This window comes from Lynx rufus, unplaced genomic scaffold (assembly GCF_022079265.1).
Source record: "Lynx rufus isolate CCGP_SWC_20201006 ecotype Redwood Valley unplaced genomic scaffold, mLynRuf1.p SCAF_7, whole genome shotgun sequence".
NCBI classification, from domain to species: domain Eukaryota; kingdom Metazoa; phylum Chordata; class Mammalia; order Carnivora; family Felidae; genus Lynx; species Lynx rufus.
In genome coordinates this window covers 121,352,448-121,369,070 of record NW_025814889.1, presented here as the reverse complement: position 1 = coordinate 121,369,070, position 16,623 = coordinate 121,352,448, and the positions used below count along the sequence as shown (strand labels likewise).

Below are 16,623 nucleotides of genomic sequence, written 5' to 3'. Positions count from 1 at the left end.
GTTATCACAGATAAATTATTCATGATTCTATTGTGCATAGCCCTCGTCTCTCACTGACACCCACATCATGAATTCTCCCCTATCCTGAACATCATAAATTATCTGCTGGAGATACGCTATTTTGAAAAAACAAAATGCTCTCTTGACTTTACCTCTTCTCTAGCCAGGGCCTTATTTCTTCATTAGCCTTCACAGAAAAATGGCTTTTAAAAAGTTGTCCATATTCACAGTATCTAATTCATATCCTTCCATTCTCTCTTACACTTAACTCAGGGGTTCATCCCTACCACTGCACCAAAACTGTTCTTATCAAAATCACCATGGATCTCCACTTTACTCAAATCAATGGCCAACCCTTAGCTCTCATCTTACTTGATTTTCATCAACATTTAAACTACATAATCACTCCTCAACTCTTAACTTTCTTTACTTCCAAAACATGTAATTTCTAGTTTCTCAACATCCTTTACAGTCATTCTTTCTTGGTCTTTGTTCTCACCTACCTTTATTATTGGGGTCACCCATATTCCAGCCATTAATTCTCTCCCTTTCTCCATCTTTACTTCTTTCTGTCATCTCTTTTCATTACATGGCTTTAAAGGCCATTTATATGTCAACAACAGTTGATTTTATATCTCCTTCCCAGACCAATCTCTCAAACTCCAGACATGCTTATTCCACCACTCACGTGATCTGGTCAGTTCTGGATTATTATCATGTCCATAACCAGACTTCCAATCTTGGCCCTACTTCTTCCCTAAAACTCACCAAATCTTCTTCCCCTGCAGCCTTATCCATCTCAGTTGATACCAGCCCAATTTACTCAGGCCAAAAATCTTGGAGCCATCCTTAGCTCTCCTTTCTCTCTTAATCCACGTCTAACTCATTGGGAAATCTTGATGACCGAACATTAAAATACTTCCAGAATCCAAATTCTCACTACCATTTCTGTCATCCCTAGTTACAGCTACCATCATCCCTTGACTTGACTATTATAGTGGCCTCCTGTTTGACCTTTCCCCTTTCACCCTCTCCATCTGTAGTGTATTCTCACACAATAGCTAATGTAGTCCTCTTAAAATTTAAGTCATATAATGGGATTATTCTGCTCAAAAACCTGTAAGAACTCCTATTTTGCAAAGAGCTCTAGGACCTTATAATAGTCTACAAGGCCCTGCTCCATCTGGTCTCTATCTACGCTGATGTTTCCCCCTCACTCTAGGCTCAGGGGTGTCTGTAATGTTCCTCAAACTATCAGACTCCTTCCTCATTCCATGAGGTATGCCCAAAACTTGAAGAGTACCTGGCAACCTAAGAGGCCTTCAATAAATATTTGTTCAATGAAAAGCAGGTAGAACAATTATAAAGGTATTAAAATTTGTCAATGATACCCCAATAAAGCTGGAAAAAAATTAAGAAAAACTATTGCAGTAGTCTGAAAAACAGCTAATGAAGGTTCAGTTCAATCCTCCCTTGCAAATATTTATTGAAAGTACAAAGATAAATAAGCCAGCATCTCTGTCCTTGAAGACCTTATGGTAGAGAGACAGGTAGTTTAAAAATGTTAAAAGACAAAGGAGCAAAACCAGGGCATCCTAGAGAGAGCAGCATGAACAAAGGTTGGAAGACATGAAATAGCATCATATGTTGGAGAGTTGAAAGCAAGTCAGTATGATTAGATGTGATGATCTAGTAGATGCAACCACTTGGGTAAACTACAGTCCCCAGTTACTCAATGAACACTAACCTAGGTGTTCCTGTGAAGACATTTTGTAGATACAATTAAAGTCCATAATCAGTTGCTTTCAGTAAGAAAGATTATCCTAAATGATCTAGGGAGGACTGATTCAATCAGTTGAAAGATCTCAAAAGCGGAGCTGAGGCCTCTCTGCAGAAATTCCTCGTATTGACAACAGCTTCACCTGTGCCCAAAAGTTACAGCATGCCATTCATGATGGCCTGCTCTGTGGGTTTCACACTTGCCTATATACCTTCCCAATTATGGAAGCCAATTCCTTGAAATAAATCTCTAAATATCCATCTTCTACTGGTTCTGCTTTTCTGATTGAACTGGGACTGATATACTAGAATATAAAGTTTCAGGCAGAGGGAGGACAAATGAAGGATGAGAGGCAGGAGGACTATATCAGCAAGGGCATTTGTTTTTAACATGCTCAGAGGTTGTAACTTTACCTCATAATCAGTAGGACCAACAAGGTGAACGGCATTATTAGGAGTAGAGATGAATCATTTTGGATTTGATATGAAGAATGTACTAGGACAGGAAGCAAGGGGAAGAGAGAGATGCTAGTGACTGGGAAACCACCCATGTTACCTGTCAGGGAGGTAGGAGGAGAACCAAGAAAAGAAGGCTATCATGGAAGACAGGGAAGAGTGTAGTGGGGAAGCAGTGGCAATCTGAAGCACCCAGTCTGGTGTATCAGAAGAGTCTGCCATTCAGCACACTACGATAAAAGGAGGTCACTAAGGAGGTCATTCAAGAACAGCTATGATCTACAAATCAGATTGTACTAGGTTCAAGAGTGGCTGAGAAGTGAGAGAGAAGAGAAAATAAAACTATTCTTCTACAAGCGTGGCTTAAAAGGGAGGAGGAAAACTGGCAGTAGAGAAAAAAGGACAGTGTCAAATAAAAACATTAGAATGAGAGAAGCTTAAGCCTTCTTCATAGACTGAGGAGGAAGAGCCAACAGTAAAGCAGGGGAAAAGATGAGAATGAGGGTACACACCCTCCTGAGAGAGGTTCAAGAGAAGAGGGGTGGCCAAGCCCACAGGTGAAGGCTTAGTCAAGGACAGTGGGAAGACCTTCATTTTCTGAAAACTAGAGGAAAGAGAAGTCTGATGAAAGTAAGTAGAGATAAATTTGGAGGTGAAGAGTAAGGAATCCTCAGTAATTAATGCCCCACAGCCCTGGGGTAGCTCAGTGAGGTTAGGAAACAAGGTCATCAGTTGAGAGAGAGATGGTGTGACATATCTAGAGATGGAGGCTTGGCTTTAGTTGAGGCTGGGTAGCCACCTGTCAAAACATAACACAGAGGAATAAGGATCACATGACAGTTATACTAAAGGACTTCTCAACTGCCTCACAATTCAATCAATGTGTCTATGAATCAGACTGGCAGAAATGTTGCCTCAGCACCCAAAACAATGCCTGGCATAGAGCAGGTACTCATTAAATTCACTGAATGAATGAATGAGTCAATGTTTAGATGAGCTCCTCATCCACACAAGCAAATAAAACCTTTTAGTTGAAATTACCTATTTTAATATTGACTCATTTTAACATTTTAAAGAAATACAGACATTTTCCAGAGCGTTGAAACTTAATACAGCTCCAGTATGCTCTCCTAATCTCCAGAGAATATAGCCAAGGCAAGCCAGATAACTTACAATTCAAAGTGGGCATTTTTAGCTTGGCTTTTTCCCTGGAGCATCATAGAGAAAATGATCAAGAAAGTGGTCAAATCTCTCTTTTGTTTTATTGTACAATATGGTTTTTTGAACTGAAAGTTTACTCACTTGGATTTTTATTTAGATTCTACCACTGTAGGTAGAATGTAGTCTTAACCTTTTCTGACACGTCAAGCTCTTTCTCTTACTGGTCTTGGTGACATTTACCACTGACCAAAGAGAAGACAAGGAAAAAAAACAAAACTGTTTAAAAAGGCAAGTTTATGGGGCGCCTGGGTGGCGCAGTCGGTTAAGCATCCGACTTCAGCCAGGTCACGATCTCGCGGTCCGTGAGTTTGAGCCCCGCGTCAGGCTCTGGGCTGATGGCTCAGAGCCTGGAGCCTGTTTCCGATTCTGTGTCTCCCTCTCTCTCTGCCCCTCGCCCGTTCATGCTCTGTCTCTCTCTGTCCCAAAAATAAATAAACGTTGAAAAAAAAAAAAGGCAAGTTTAACTGGAAGTATGGCATAATTAAGTAACAAGATATAATGCAGGCAGCATTAAGTTGCTGCTAAAATGGGTGTCTTGAGCATTCCCCATGCCTTACCTGGGTGGAAGACTTTGGTTTTCCCATTAGTGATTCCAGAAGAGCTTGCCTCCATTTTTACTGACCTTCTGCCTGGTGGAAGTGAGGAATGCCTGACCACAGGCAGGCGACGTGACCCTGGGCGGCTTGCGACACTTCGCCGTTGATGGATTTGCAAACGCTTTTCAGCCCCATGAATAGATAAACTTAAACCTGGAATGAGAAATAGAAGCATTATATTAAATAAGTCAGTTCTGAATGGCTAAGATGCCAAATTATTTTCTGGCATGAGATACAGGCAGCATAAGTAACTATGGTTCAACTTCTTAAGGGATGCTAATGACACTACAATTTTGATACCAATTGATTTTCACATTGCATTATATACTGAACATTATTTCATTCAAAAGTGGACATCCTCAGTTATCATGACAAAAGCTTTACGAATGGAGACCCAAAAAAGTCAAATATTAAAATTCTGCCCAAAATCCTGGGAAAATATGCATTTATTTGGTTAGAAACTGTTGCTGGGTTATTTGGATTTTCAATAAAAATTGAGAAACTTTTTTTCTTTCTTTTTAAAAAATATTTTAATTACAGTAGAGTTAACATATAGTGTTCTATTAGTTTCAGATGTACAATATAGTGATTCAACAATTCCACACATCACTCAGTGCTCATCACAACAAATGTACGACTTCATTCCCATCACCTTTTTAACCTATCCCCCCACCCACCTCCCCTCTGGTAACCATCAGTTTGTTCTCTATAGTTAAGAGTCTGTTTCTTGCTTTGTCTCTCTCTTTTTTTTTTTTTAGTTTTACTCATTTGTTTCTTAAATTCCACATAAGTGAAATCACATGGTATTTTTCTTTCCCTGAGTTATTTTGCTTAGTATTACACTCTCTAGCTCCACTCATGCTGTTGCAAATGGCAAGGTTTCATTCTTTTTTATGGCTAAATAATATTCTACTGTATGTATGTATATTGTGTATATATGTATTCCACATCTTCTTTATCCATTCATTCATTGATGAACACTTGGGCTGCTTCCATAATTTGCCTATTGTAAATAATGCTGCAATAAAGGTGCATGTATCCCTTTGGGTTAGTGTTTTTGTATTTTGGGGGTAAATACCCAGTAGTGCAATTCCTGGGTTCTAAAGTAGTTCTATTCTTAATTTTTTGAGGACCCCCATACTGTTTTCCACAATGGCTGCACCAATTTGCATTCCCGCCAACAGTACGAGAGGGTTTCCCCTTCTCTGCATTCTTGGCAATACTAATTTCTTGTATTGTTGATTTTAGCCATTCTGACAGGTGTGAGGTGCTATCTCACTAGTTTTGATTTGCATTTCCTTGATGATTAGTGATGTTGAGCATCTTTTCATGTGTCTGTTTCTTTGCAGAATGTCTATTTATGTCTTCTGTACATATTTTAGTTGAATTATTTGTGGGGTTTTTGGAATTGAGTTGTATCAGTTTATTATGTACTTGGGATACTAACACTTTATCAGATATGTCATTCACAAATACCTTCTGAAGTAGGTTGCCTTTTAGTTTTGTTGATTATTTCCTTCACTGTACAGAAACTTTTTATTTTGATGTAGTCCCAATAGTTTGTTTTTGCTTCTATTTATATAGTGTTCTTCTCTGCATCTTTTTATAGATTTTGTTTTAAAATCTATTTTGTCTGATTTAAATATTGCTACTACTGTTTTTTTCTTTTTAATTTACATCCAAATTAGTTAGCATATAGTGCAACAATGATTTCAGGAGTAGATTCCTTAATGCTCCTTACCCATTTAGCCCATCCCCCTCCCACAACCCCTCCAGTAACCCTGTTTGTTTTCCATATTTAAGAGTCTCTTATGTTTTGTCCCCCCTTCTGTTTTTATACTATTTTTGTTTCCCTTCCTTTATGTTCATCTGTTTTGTCTCTTAAAGTCCTCATATGAGTGAAGTCATATATTTGTCTTTCTCTAATTTTGCTTAGCACAATACCCTCCAGTTCCACCCATGTAGTTGAAAATGGCAAGATTTCATCCTTTTTGATCACCGAGTAATACTCTATTGTGTGTGTGTGCGTGTGCATGTGTGTGTGTATGCGCACACACACACACACACCACATCTTCTTTATTCAATCATCCATTGATGGACATTTGGGCTCATTCCATACTTTGGCTATTGTTGACGTGCTGCTATAAACATTGGGGTGCATATGTCCTTTTAAAACAGCACACCTGCATCCCTTGGATAAATACATGCAGAAGAATGAACCTGGACCACTTTCTTACACCAGACACAAAAATAAACTCAAAATGGATGCAAGACCTCAATGTAAGACAGGAAGCCATCAAAATCCTCGAGGAGAAAGCAGGCAAAAACCTCTTTGATCTTGCCCGCAGCAACTTCTTACTCAACACGTCTCCAGAGGCAAGGGAAACAAAAGCCAAAATGAACTACTGGGACCTCATCAAAATTAAAAGCTTCTGCACAGTGAAGGAACAATCAGCAAAACTAAAAGGCAACTGACAGAATGGGAGAAGATATTTACTCCAGCTTTCTTTTGACCCCCATTTGCATGATAAATGTTTCTCCATCCCCTCACTTTCAATCCGCAGGGGTCTTCAGGTCTGAAATGAGTCTGTAGGCAGCATATAGATGGGTCTTTTTTTTTTTTTAATCCACTGTCACCCTATGTCTTTTTTGATTGGAGCATTTAGTCCATTTACATGCAAAGTAATTATTGACAGATATGTATTTATTGCCATTTTGTTAATTATTTTGTGGTTGTTTTTATAGTTGTTTTCTCTGATATTTTCCTTCTTTCATGGTTTGCTGCTTTTCTTTAGTGATATACTTGTATTCCTTTCTCTTTATTTTTTGCATATTAGGAGGTTTTGCTTTGTGGTTACCAGTAGGATTATGTATAACATCTTATGTATATAGCAGTCTATATTAAGTTGACTGTCACTTAAGTTTGAACCCATTATTTACTTCTCTCCCTCCCACCATGTTTTAGTTACATGGTGTCATATTTTACATCCTTTTATTTTGTGGATCCCTTGACTGATTACAGAAATAATTTTTTTTTAATTTTTTATTTTTTAAAATTTACATCCAAATTAGTTAGCATATAGTGAAACAATGATTTCAGGAGTAGATTCCTTAATGCCTCTTAACCAATTTACCCATCTCCCCTCCCACAAATGCTCCAGCAACCCTCAGTTTGTTCTCCATATTTATGAGTCTCTTCTATTTTGTCCCCCTCCCTGTTTTTATATTATTTTTGTTTCCCTTCCCTTATGTTCATCTGTTTTGTCTCTTAAAGTCCTCATATGAATGAAGTCATATGATTTTTGTCTTTCTCTGACTAATTCCACTTAGCATAATACCCTCCAGTTCCATCCACATAGTTGCAAATGGCAAGATTTCATTCTTTTTGATTGCCGAGTATATATATATATATACCACATCTTCTTTATCCTTTCATCCATCAATGTACATTTGGGCTCTTTCCATACTTTGGCTATTGTTGATAGTACTGCTATAAACATGGGGGTGCATGTGTCCCTTTGAAACAGCACCCCTGTATCCCATGGATAAATGCCTAGTAGTGAAATTGCTGGGTTGTAGAGTAGTTCTATTTTTAGTATTTTGAGGAACCTCCATACTGTTTTCCAGAGTGGCTGCACCAGCTTGCATTGCCACCAACAATGCAAAACAGATCCTCTTTCTCCTCATCCTCACCAACATCTGTGTTGCCTGAGTTGTTAATGTTAGCCATTCTGACAGGCGTAAGGTGGTATCTCCTTGTGGTTTTGATTTGTATTTCCCTGATGATGAGTGATGTTGAGCATTTTTTCATGTTGGTTGGCCATCTGGATGTCTTCCTTGGAGAAGTGTCTATTCATGTCTTTTGCCCATTTCTTCACTGGATTATTTGTTTTGTGGGTGTTGAGTTTGATAAGTTCTTTATAGATTTTGGAAACTAACCCTTTATCTTCTATGTCATTTGCAAATATCTTCTCCCATTCTGTCAGTTGCCTTTTAGTTTTGCTGATTGTTCCTTCACTGTGCAGAAGCTTTTAATTTTGATGAGGTCCCAGTAGTTCATTTTGGCTTTTGTTTCCCTTGCCTCTGGAGACGTGTTGAGTAAGAAGTTGCTGCGGGCAAGATCAAAGAGGTTTTTGCCTGCTTTCTCCTCGAGGATTTTGATGGCTTCCTGTCTTACATTGAGGTCTTGCATCCATTTTGAGTTTATTTTTGTGTCTGGTGTAAGAAAGTGATCCAGGTTCATTCTTCTGCATGTCGCTGTCCAGTTTTCCCAGTACTACTTGCTGAAAAGACTGTCTTTATTCCATTGGATATTGTCTCCTGCTTTGTCAAAGATTAGTTGGCCATATGTTTGTGGGTCCATTTCTGGGTTCTGTATTCTGTTCCATTGATCTGAGTGTCTGTTCTTGTGCCAAGAAATACTTTTCTTTTTTTAACTCCTTTTGTGATTTTTCCTTTCCATACTTTTACTTATGGTCTTTCCTTTTTAAAGAGTCCTTTTAATATTTCTAGTAGGGGCATCTGGGGGGCTCAGTTAGTTGGTTAAGCAGCCAACTCATGGTTTCAGCTCAGGTCATGATCTCACAGTTTTGTGAGTTCGAGCCCCATGTTGGGCTCTGTGCTGGCAGTACAGAGCCTGCTTGGGATTCTCTCTCTCTCTCTCTCTCTCTCTCTCTCTCTCTCTCTCCCCCTTTCTCTGGTTCTCCCAACCTCACGCTGTCTCTGTCTCTCTCAAAATAAATAAATCAACTGTCAAAATTTTTTAAAAAATATTTCTTACAGCGTTGGTTTAGTGGTCATGAACTCCTTTAGGTTTTGTCTGTGAAACTCTGTCCCTCCTTTTATTCTGAGTGATAGCCTTGCTATAAAGAATATTCTTGGCTGTAGATATTTCCCTTTCAGCATTTTGAGTATATCATGCCACTTCCTTCTGGCTTGTAAAGTTTCTGCTGAAAAACCCACTGATCGCCTTATGGGGATTCTCTTGTATGTACCTGTCTTCTTTTTCTTGCTGCTTTTAAAATTTTTTCTTTATCACTACTTGTTACCATTTTAATTACTATGTCTTGGTGTGGACTTCCTTTGGTTGATTTTGTTGGGAGAATCTCTGCACTTCCTGGATCTTGGATATCAGTTTCCTTCCCTAGATTAGGGAAATTTCCAGCCATTATTTCTTCAAATAAATTTTCTTTCCCCACTTTTCTCTCTCTTCTCCTTCTGGGATCCCTATAATGCAAATGCTCTTATGCACGATGGACTCACTGAGTTCCTTAAGTCTATTCTCCTTTTGCATAATTCTTTTTCTCTCATTCTTCAGCTTTGTTACTTTCCAATACTGTCTTCTAGTTCATTAATTCACTCCTCTGCTTCTTCCAGCCTATTTATTCCATCAAGTTTATTTTTAATTTCATTATGTTCTACACATCTCTTATTGGTTCATTTTTTTTATGTTATCTATCTCTTTGTTAAGGGTCTCATTGATGTCCTCCACCCTTTTATCAAGTCCAGTGAGTATCTTTATGATTAGTATTTTAAATTCTCTCTCAAACATGTTACTCATATCCATTTCACTTAGGTCTCTTGCTGTGGTTTTGTCCTATTCTTTCATTTGTGATATATTCCTCTGTCTCCTCATTTTGTCTAGTTTCTCTGTGTGTTTCTCTGTGTTCAGGAAGTCAGCTACATCCCTTGTTCTTGAAAGTAGACCAGCTGTGCACTTTTAACTGGGTGGTGCAGGTCCTCCTCCACATGAAAGGCACAGCTGAAGTGGAGACCTGGGCCAGCTGGGTCACTCCACAAAGAGTCCCCGGGCAATGGGTACAGTTTTAACAAGGTGCCCACATCTTCCATGGAAGGTGGGGAGATACAGTGCTGGCAAGGTTTACATGGGTCTTTTGGGAGAGGGGATCCACAGACGGAGGCAGGTCTGGCTGGAGAGGCAGGGTATGGTGTAAGCAAATTAGGAAGTGAGTGCAGGCGCCACACTAGTTCTCACAGGTGGCTGTGTGTTTATGATGAGAGGTAGGGGAGTGAAATGTTCCTAGAAAAGGAACATTTGTTTGTTCATAGAAAAGCTTGTTTTTTCCTAGAAAAGTCTCTCAGGGAACTCAGATTAGTAACTGACTTTCCCTCCTGTAAGCTCCAGGTGACTTTTAAACTGCTGCTTCAAGCTGTATATCCACAGGCTGTTAGCTATGCTCTCTTTAAGGTCAGGGGCTCAGTTTTCTATCACCCTCTAGGCTCTCTTAGAGCTGAGCCCGCTGATTTTTAAAGTTCTAAGCTTTAAGTCCTGTTATTGTAAGTACTCATGAAATTCAGCCCCTGATTTTCAGAGCCAAATGTTATGGGGCTTTCTCTTCCCCTTATAGGCTCCCCAGTGTGCTAGTCTGTCTCTCACCACTCTGCACCTGCAGCTACCTCCCTCCTGTGTTTAGACTCTAGGGGTTTAGGTTCTCAGAGTCCTTGACCCTCCTACCCTCTTCTATGTGGCCTCTTCTCTACCTCTACTTGTGGAGTGTGTTTGGCCAGGCTTTGGGCCCTTTTCTGGGTTGTTTGCTCTGAAGCAAGTATTATCTAGTTGTATCTGTGAGACAAGGTAAGTTTAGGGTCCTCCTTCTCTACCATCTTCCCGGTAGTCCCCAAGCAACTTTTTAATTAAGAAATAATTGAGAAGTTTTTCCACAGGACTCATGTAGAGAACAGTTGAAGACTGAACTTGGATTTACACCTCTGATAACCTTAGAAGTATATACCTTTTGAGACCTATTTTTTCCAGGAAAATTTCAAACATACCAAAAGCAAAAAGAATAGTATAAAAAAACCCCACGTACCCATCACCTAGCTTTAACAAACATCAAGATTTTTCTGTAAAGCTGAGGAGAATAAAAGATTTTTCTAATCTTTTTTCATCTATTCCACTCCCTTTGTTGTTGATTTGTTTTTTAGGTGCTGGAGTATTTTAAAGCAAACTCTAGACATCTTGTTAATCTGATCAAAAACAATATTAATTGTATTGCCTTACACATTATATCAATATGAACTATACCTAATACATATGAACCACATAAAAAATTCAAGAGAGTTTTAAAAATATTAATAACAAATTAATAATGAAAAGATTTTCTTAGAGAACACTCATTGATCACCATTAGAGGTTGCTAAAATACCAATTACTCAGAAAATTGATAAATAAAAGGAAAGAAGCATTTATCCCTGCCTTTCCTTTACTAACCACATTTCAAGGTAACCAAATAGTTGATAAGATAAAGTTCTTCACTGCAGATTTCCAGCTAATAAATTACTGATGGAAAAGAGAATTGGAAAATCATTTTAGAAGCTACAGTGAATATAAAAGTAAGTTTTGTCCAAAGAAGCACCATGAGGAAAGAGCTAGAATTCAAGCACATGGAAAACTAAATGCAGATCTTTAAAAAAAGAAAGCCAAGGAAAGGTGTTAGCCTTATTTAATGCCAACCAGTCAGGGAAACATGGTCAGGAATGATGCCATCTGATGGAGGAAAGCTGAGTTTCAACAAATTGCAAAACCTTTTATTAAGAGGAGAATATCTTGAATTTGAAGGTAGAAATTTAGTCCTGAAAATTACCTTAGTGGCTGGCATTTAATTGGGTGCTTTATACAGATGAGGAAACTGACCCTGTCAGGGTAAAACAATCAGTCTACTTATTAGTCCTGGAAGGCCACAGTAAGAAGTCTACCAAAAACTCACAAATAAGGGATATAAAAGCCTGCTCAGAGGTAAATTGTAAGTCAGCAATCACGAGTCACGTCAGAAATATAGAGTCATCTTAAATTTCCCCAAGGGGAGGAAAAAAGATGTGACTTGGGCCAGACTGTAAATTCTAAAAAATTTTAAGAAACCTCAAATCAGAATGAAGTTTGGTCAGCCAAGTATAAAAAGAACAACAATAACAAAACCTGTAATAAACAAACATGAGCAGTGCCCATCCAGGTAACAGCCTCTAAGTTCAAGAGTTCTAACAGCCAGGAGTGCCTGGGTGGCTGTTTGTTAAGCATCCAACTCTTAGTTTTGGTTCAGGTTCTGAGCTCATGGTTCCTTTGAGTCCTGCATCAGGCTCCACGCTGACAGTGGGATTCTCTCTCTCCCTCCCTCTCTCTGCCCCTCCCCCACTCACTGTTTTTCTCTCACTCTCAAAATAAATAAATAAACTTTAAAAAAGAGTTCCAACAGCCAGACAGTCCTGAGACACAATTTTACTCTCCTTTATCCATTTAACTGCCCTTGCTCTAACAGCACTCACCAGGCAACCTTCAGATTAAGATTTGGCTTCCATTGCAGGAAGAGAGTAATCATACTAATGTTCCTATCTACCCAGGAACCAAGGTTCTCAGTGTGGGCTAACAAACTGGCATCCTGAGTTTCTTTCTATACACCAATCTCCTCATGATTGCTTAGAATGAATCTGCCCACAAGATCTGGTTTCTAAGCCCTCAATGCTTTAAGTCTGAGATTTGTTCTTGGGAAATTCACCCAGGTAAGGCCAGCCATGCTGGGTGGTCCCTTGGGAGACAGCCTGGCAGCTTCGCCCTCACAGTACATGTCCCACTCTGATGCTCAGACGCCTGGGCAAGTGTGGGCCTTCTACTCCTAGGTGTCTCTCTGTGGGCAGGACTAACACAGTGGCATCAAACTGGTATTTTCACCATGTCATGCTTTCTATCATGGTTGTACGTTCCACATTTCCAGAGAGATGCAAAATGAATATCCTCAGACCCATAAAGACTCCAGAAGAATGCAGACAAATTTTTAGGTGTCAGATGAAGGGTCTGGGAGAGATGTTTTAAGTCAACATCAGAGAGTACATGCAGTCTGAGTCTGCAACCATGAAACAGACCACTCTTTCAACATTTCTTGTCCCTTTTACAGAGGATTATTGGGCTAAAGGAACTAGAACTGTGACTCACTGTGGCACTTCTAGTTCTTATAGAACTCCTGTCAAGGAGGTATAAAATGTTAGAAATGAGAATAAAAATCACACTGTGGAAATAAACGGCACAGATACTTGGAATTGTTGAACATTACATGTTAAAAATATAATAATGTAGATCATGTGGTGTGATGTCAAAATGTAAAAAACAAAAAAAAAATTCATGAGTATGGCCAGGAGAGAATAGAAATGAGGAAGATGGGTAAGTTACAAGGGAATTGGGAAGAAACCCTTATTGCCTCAGCAAATCCATACGGTCCTCCAGAAATTAAGATTTCTCAGAGTTGCAGATAAAGTACCTGGCCCATCAGAGCTCTCCTCATACAATGGCAAAGTCCATGGCAGAGAGATATGTAAACAAATAGCACACAAAACATCAAATATACTCCAGACATGAAAAGTTAACATTTATAGAAGACTCAGCAGTCACATCTTCAGAAATGAATTATCAGTCAATAAGTTGCATCATCCAATTTGGTCTTAACTACTTTGAAAAAAACATTGATGATTATCTATTAAATGCCAGGCACTGTGGTAAATACTGATAATTACCCCGTTAATGCCTCACCCCAATCCTACAAGACAGAGAATTGGTATCTACATTTCACCAACAGGAAACCTGAGGCCCAAGAGGCAAAGTTACTTGTCCAAGGTCAAACAAGTAACTGAAATTTTAACTCTAATCTTTTCCACTATTGCATGTAGCCTGGTAAATGTAATTAAACTGATTAAATTAGCTATATACCAATACATAGACAGTTTTAAGTGTTTAATGGTTCTAAATAATTTAACAAGGCAGGGTTGGAAGGTATGGTATGCCGACATTCCTTTAACCCAAACTCCTATGAAACCATGTCTTCGCCCTCTTTTCCATCCATTCTGAAATGTCTTCCTGGTTCTTGAACAGCTACCAAATGCCTTAGTAAGAATGAGCTGAAACTGTACCTTCTCCTTGAAGCCTTTCTGGTTCCTCTGGCTCAGAGTCAACACTGTCTCTAATCTTGCAGTTAGCCTTTACCATGCTATGCTCTTGTACTCTCCTTCACCCATCAGCACATGGCTGTCCCATTTCTCCAGCTATCTCAAGAGTCTCTAAGGGCAAGGATCACACTATGTACTTCAATTCCTTCCTCAGCTCTGAACAAAGTACAATCCATACAGAGATGTGGGAAGACAATTTGCCTTCATCTCCTTCTCCTTCTGCACGCTGCATTCTACATGGTGCAAAGACTCCTTTGGGATAGGCAGAGCAGAGTCAAGACAGGCAAGGAAATGATACTGAGTATGTTGACTCATGCAACTTTTAATTTTATGCTTCCTGTTTCACTATACACTCATCGCCTTTCCTAGACTTCTTCAGGCCTGAAACTTGGCTGCTTTCCTCAGCTTCAGCAGATAGCTTCCTCCCCAACTCAGCTGAAAAGGTGGAGCCCAGGCAATGTAAAGCTTCTAGTCTTCCTACTTTCCTACCTTAAAATATCTTTAAAAAAGAGTATCTTTTTCTCTTGAGACCTATCATCTACCTTACTTGATAAAAAAAAAATCTGTAGGCAGAACCTTGAGAAACACATCTTTTTAGGGACGAAGACAGCAAGTACAGTAGGTATTAACATGTGAGTACTGGAGTCAGGGTTTCTGGGTCCAATTCTTGGCCACACCTTTTTCTACCTATTTTACCTAGTGCAAGTTACTTAATCTTTTGTGCCTCAGTTTAGTCATCTGTAAAATGAGAATAATAACAGTTTTCTACCTCAGAATCATGAGAATGAGTTAATATCTACAAAGTGCTCAGGGCAGTGCCCAGCACACAGCAGCTGCTCAGTGCAAGGCAGAGGTCATCACTCCTTCTATCATATCAATGACTCCGCTGAACTTTTCAATCTCACCCCTTAGGCCCTAGAATTTAACACTGTTGGCTCTGCTCATCTGCTTTTAAACAATCTCTTTGGATTCCAGGACACCCTTCTTACCGCTTCCTCTCCTAACTGTAAACTCTCCTCTCTCTTGTTCTCAAGGGTGAAAGTGTTAGTTTCCTCGGGCTACCATAACTTATTACCACAGCTCTGGTGGCTTGAAATAACAGAAATTTATTATCTCTCTGTTTGGGAGGCTAGAAGTCTGAAATCAAGGTGTTAGGAGAACTGTGATTCCTCCAGAAGTCTCTGGGGGTGACATCTCCCTGCTACTTTCAACCTCTCAAGGGTGCTGGCATTCCTTGGTATTTGCCTTGTGACCACATCACTCCAATCTCTTGTCTCCATAGTCTCATCACCTCCTATCTCCATCTGCCTTTTTCCTACAAGGACAGGCATGGTGGCATATAAGGCCCACCTGGATAATACAAGATAATCTCTTCACCTTAAGGTCTTTAATCACATCTACAGACTCTTTTCAAAAAAGGTCACCTCTATAGGCTTTGGGGATTAGAACATGGATGTATATCGGGGGGCCATTATCAGCCTACCATAGCAGGTGTTCCCCAAGGTTTTGACTTTGCTCTTTTCTTTCTCTCCACTCCTTCTCCAAGTGATCTTCCAGACTCCATGTCTTCAGCTGTGTGGACATGTCCCAAAGTCACTCTTGTTCTACACTGTCTCCCATATTTCAAACCCATCTTTCCTACTTGGCCTGAATCTCTTCCCGAAAAATTTGGTGAGTCCACAGAACACAAGAAATGTTTAATATTTTGAGAACAGAAAACAAACTCAGATTTATTTTAAGCACCTCCTTTATTTCTCTTAAAATCCTATCTCACATGTGAATATTGTTCTCAATAAAATAATATTCTTTGGTGCTCCTTCTCTCTGGCTCACTTCCAAGGTGCACTAGCTCCAGCTGCATTGCGCAGTACAAGTGCGCCCATGGAAAAACGATTTGCTTTCATCTAAATGTCACTCCTGTGATTCAGAAGAGCTCTGTGCCACAGGAACATCTGCAGTTCTGTTGGTGTTTTACAACTTGCAGCCATAGCACCTCTGTGTTCTATCACACTCCTAGTCATTTCTTAGATAAATTATTTTTCAAACACTGAAAACCTATGTTTTGAATGTCACTACCATGAGCAAAACAAAAAACTCATCTATTCCTGATTAAGGAAAAAATTAATTTGTGCAAGGGGATGTTTATTTCTAGTTTTCTCTTTTTCTTAGATTTAACTACAAAGTGGAGAACAAATCCAGCATTTCCTCTTCCCAGAACACTTACGAGAATAGAGGTGAAAATTCTCCTGCCTGCTCCTGAGGCTTAGAATTACTTCCCAAACTTCTGGAGCTTTTCTAATATCTTCTCTCATTTGGCTCAAAATACAGTTTACAAAATATTTATAAGATAGCTGATACCCTTCAGTCTCCTAAGGAAAAAAAAAAAAAAAAGACTCAAACATATAGAATGCATTTGGCCAAGAATGCATCCCACTTATCATAAGCTTAGGCATGTTCCCATTACAGGGGGCAGAATTTGTGCAATCTCAGTCAGATGAGCTCAGGTGGACCCAGAGCAAACATTCTGAGGAGATTTGAGTGCCAGAAATGGTGGGTAACTGAATGTGGGTGCATTCCAGGGAGCAGTCACAGATGCTGAGATTTAACCCATATGAGGCCCTCC

The 16,623-nt window shown here is 39.4% G+C and overlaps 1 protein-coding gene across 1 annotated transcript in view; it reads right to left on the bottom strand.

The window, feature by feature from the left end:
* The window catches only part of ANO4 (anoctamin 4), a 241,617-nt gene extending 227,576 nt beyond the window's left edge, over positions 1-14,041 (bottom strand). Inside the window, exons 1-2 of the mRNA XM_047066400.1 lie at positions 13,966-14,041; positions 4,014-4,205 (exon numbers count right to left, since the gene is read on the bottom strand). Of these exons, the coding sequence (XP_046922356.1) occupies positions 4,014-4,205; positions 13,966-14,041 (268 nt within the window). The remainder of the gene's footprint in view (positions 1-4,013; positions 4,206-13,965) is intronic.
* Positions 14,042-16,623: the final 2,582 nt, after the last annotated feature.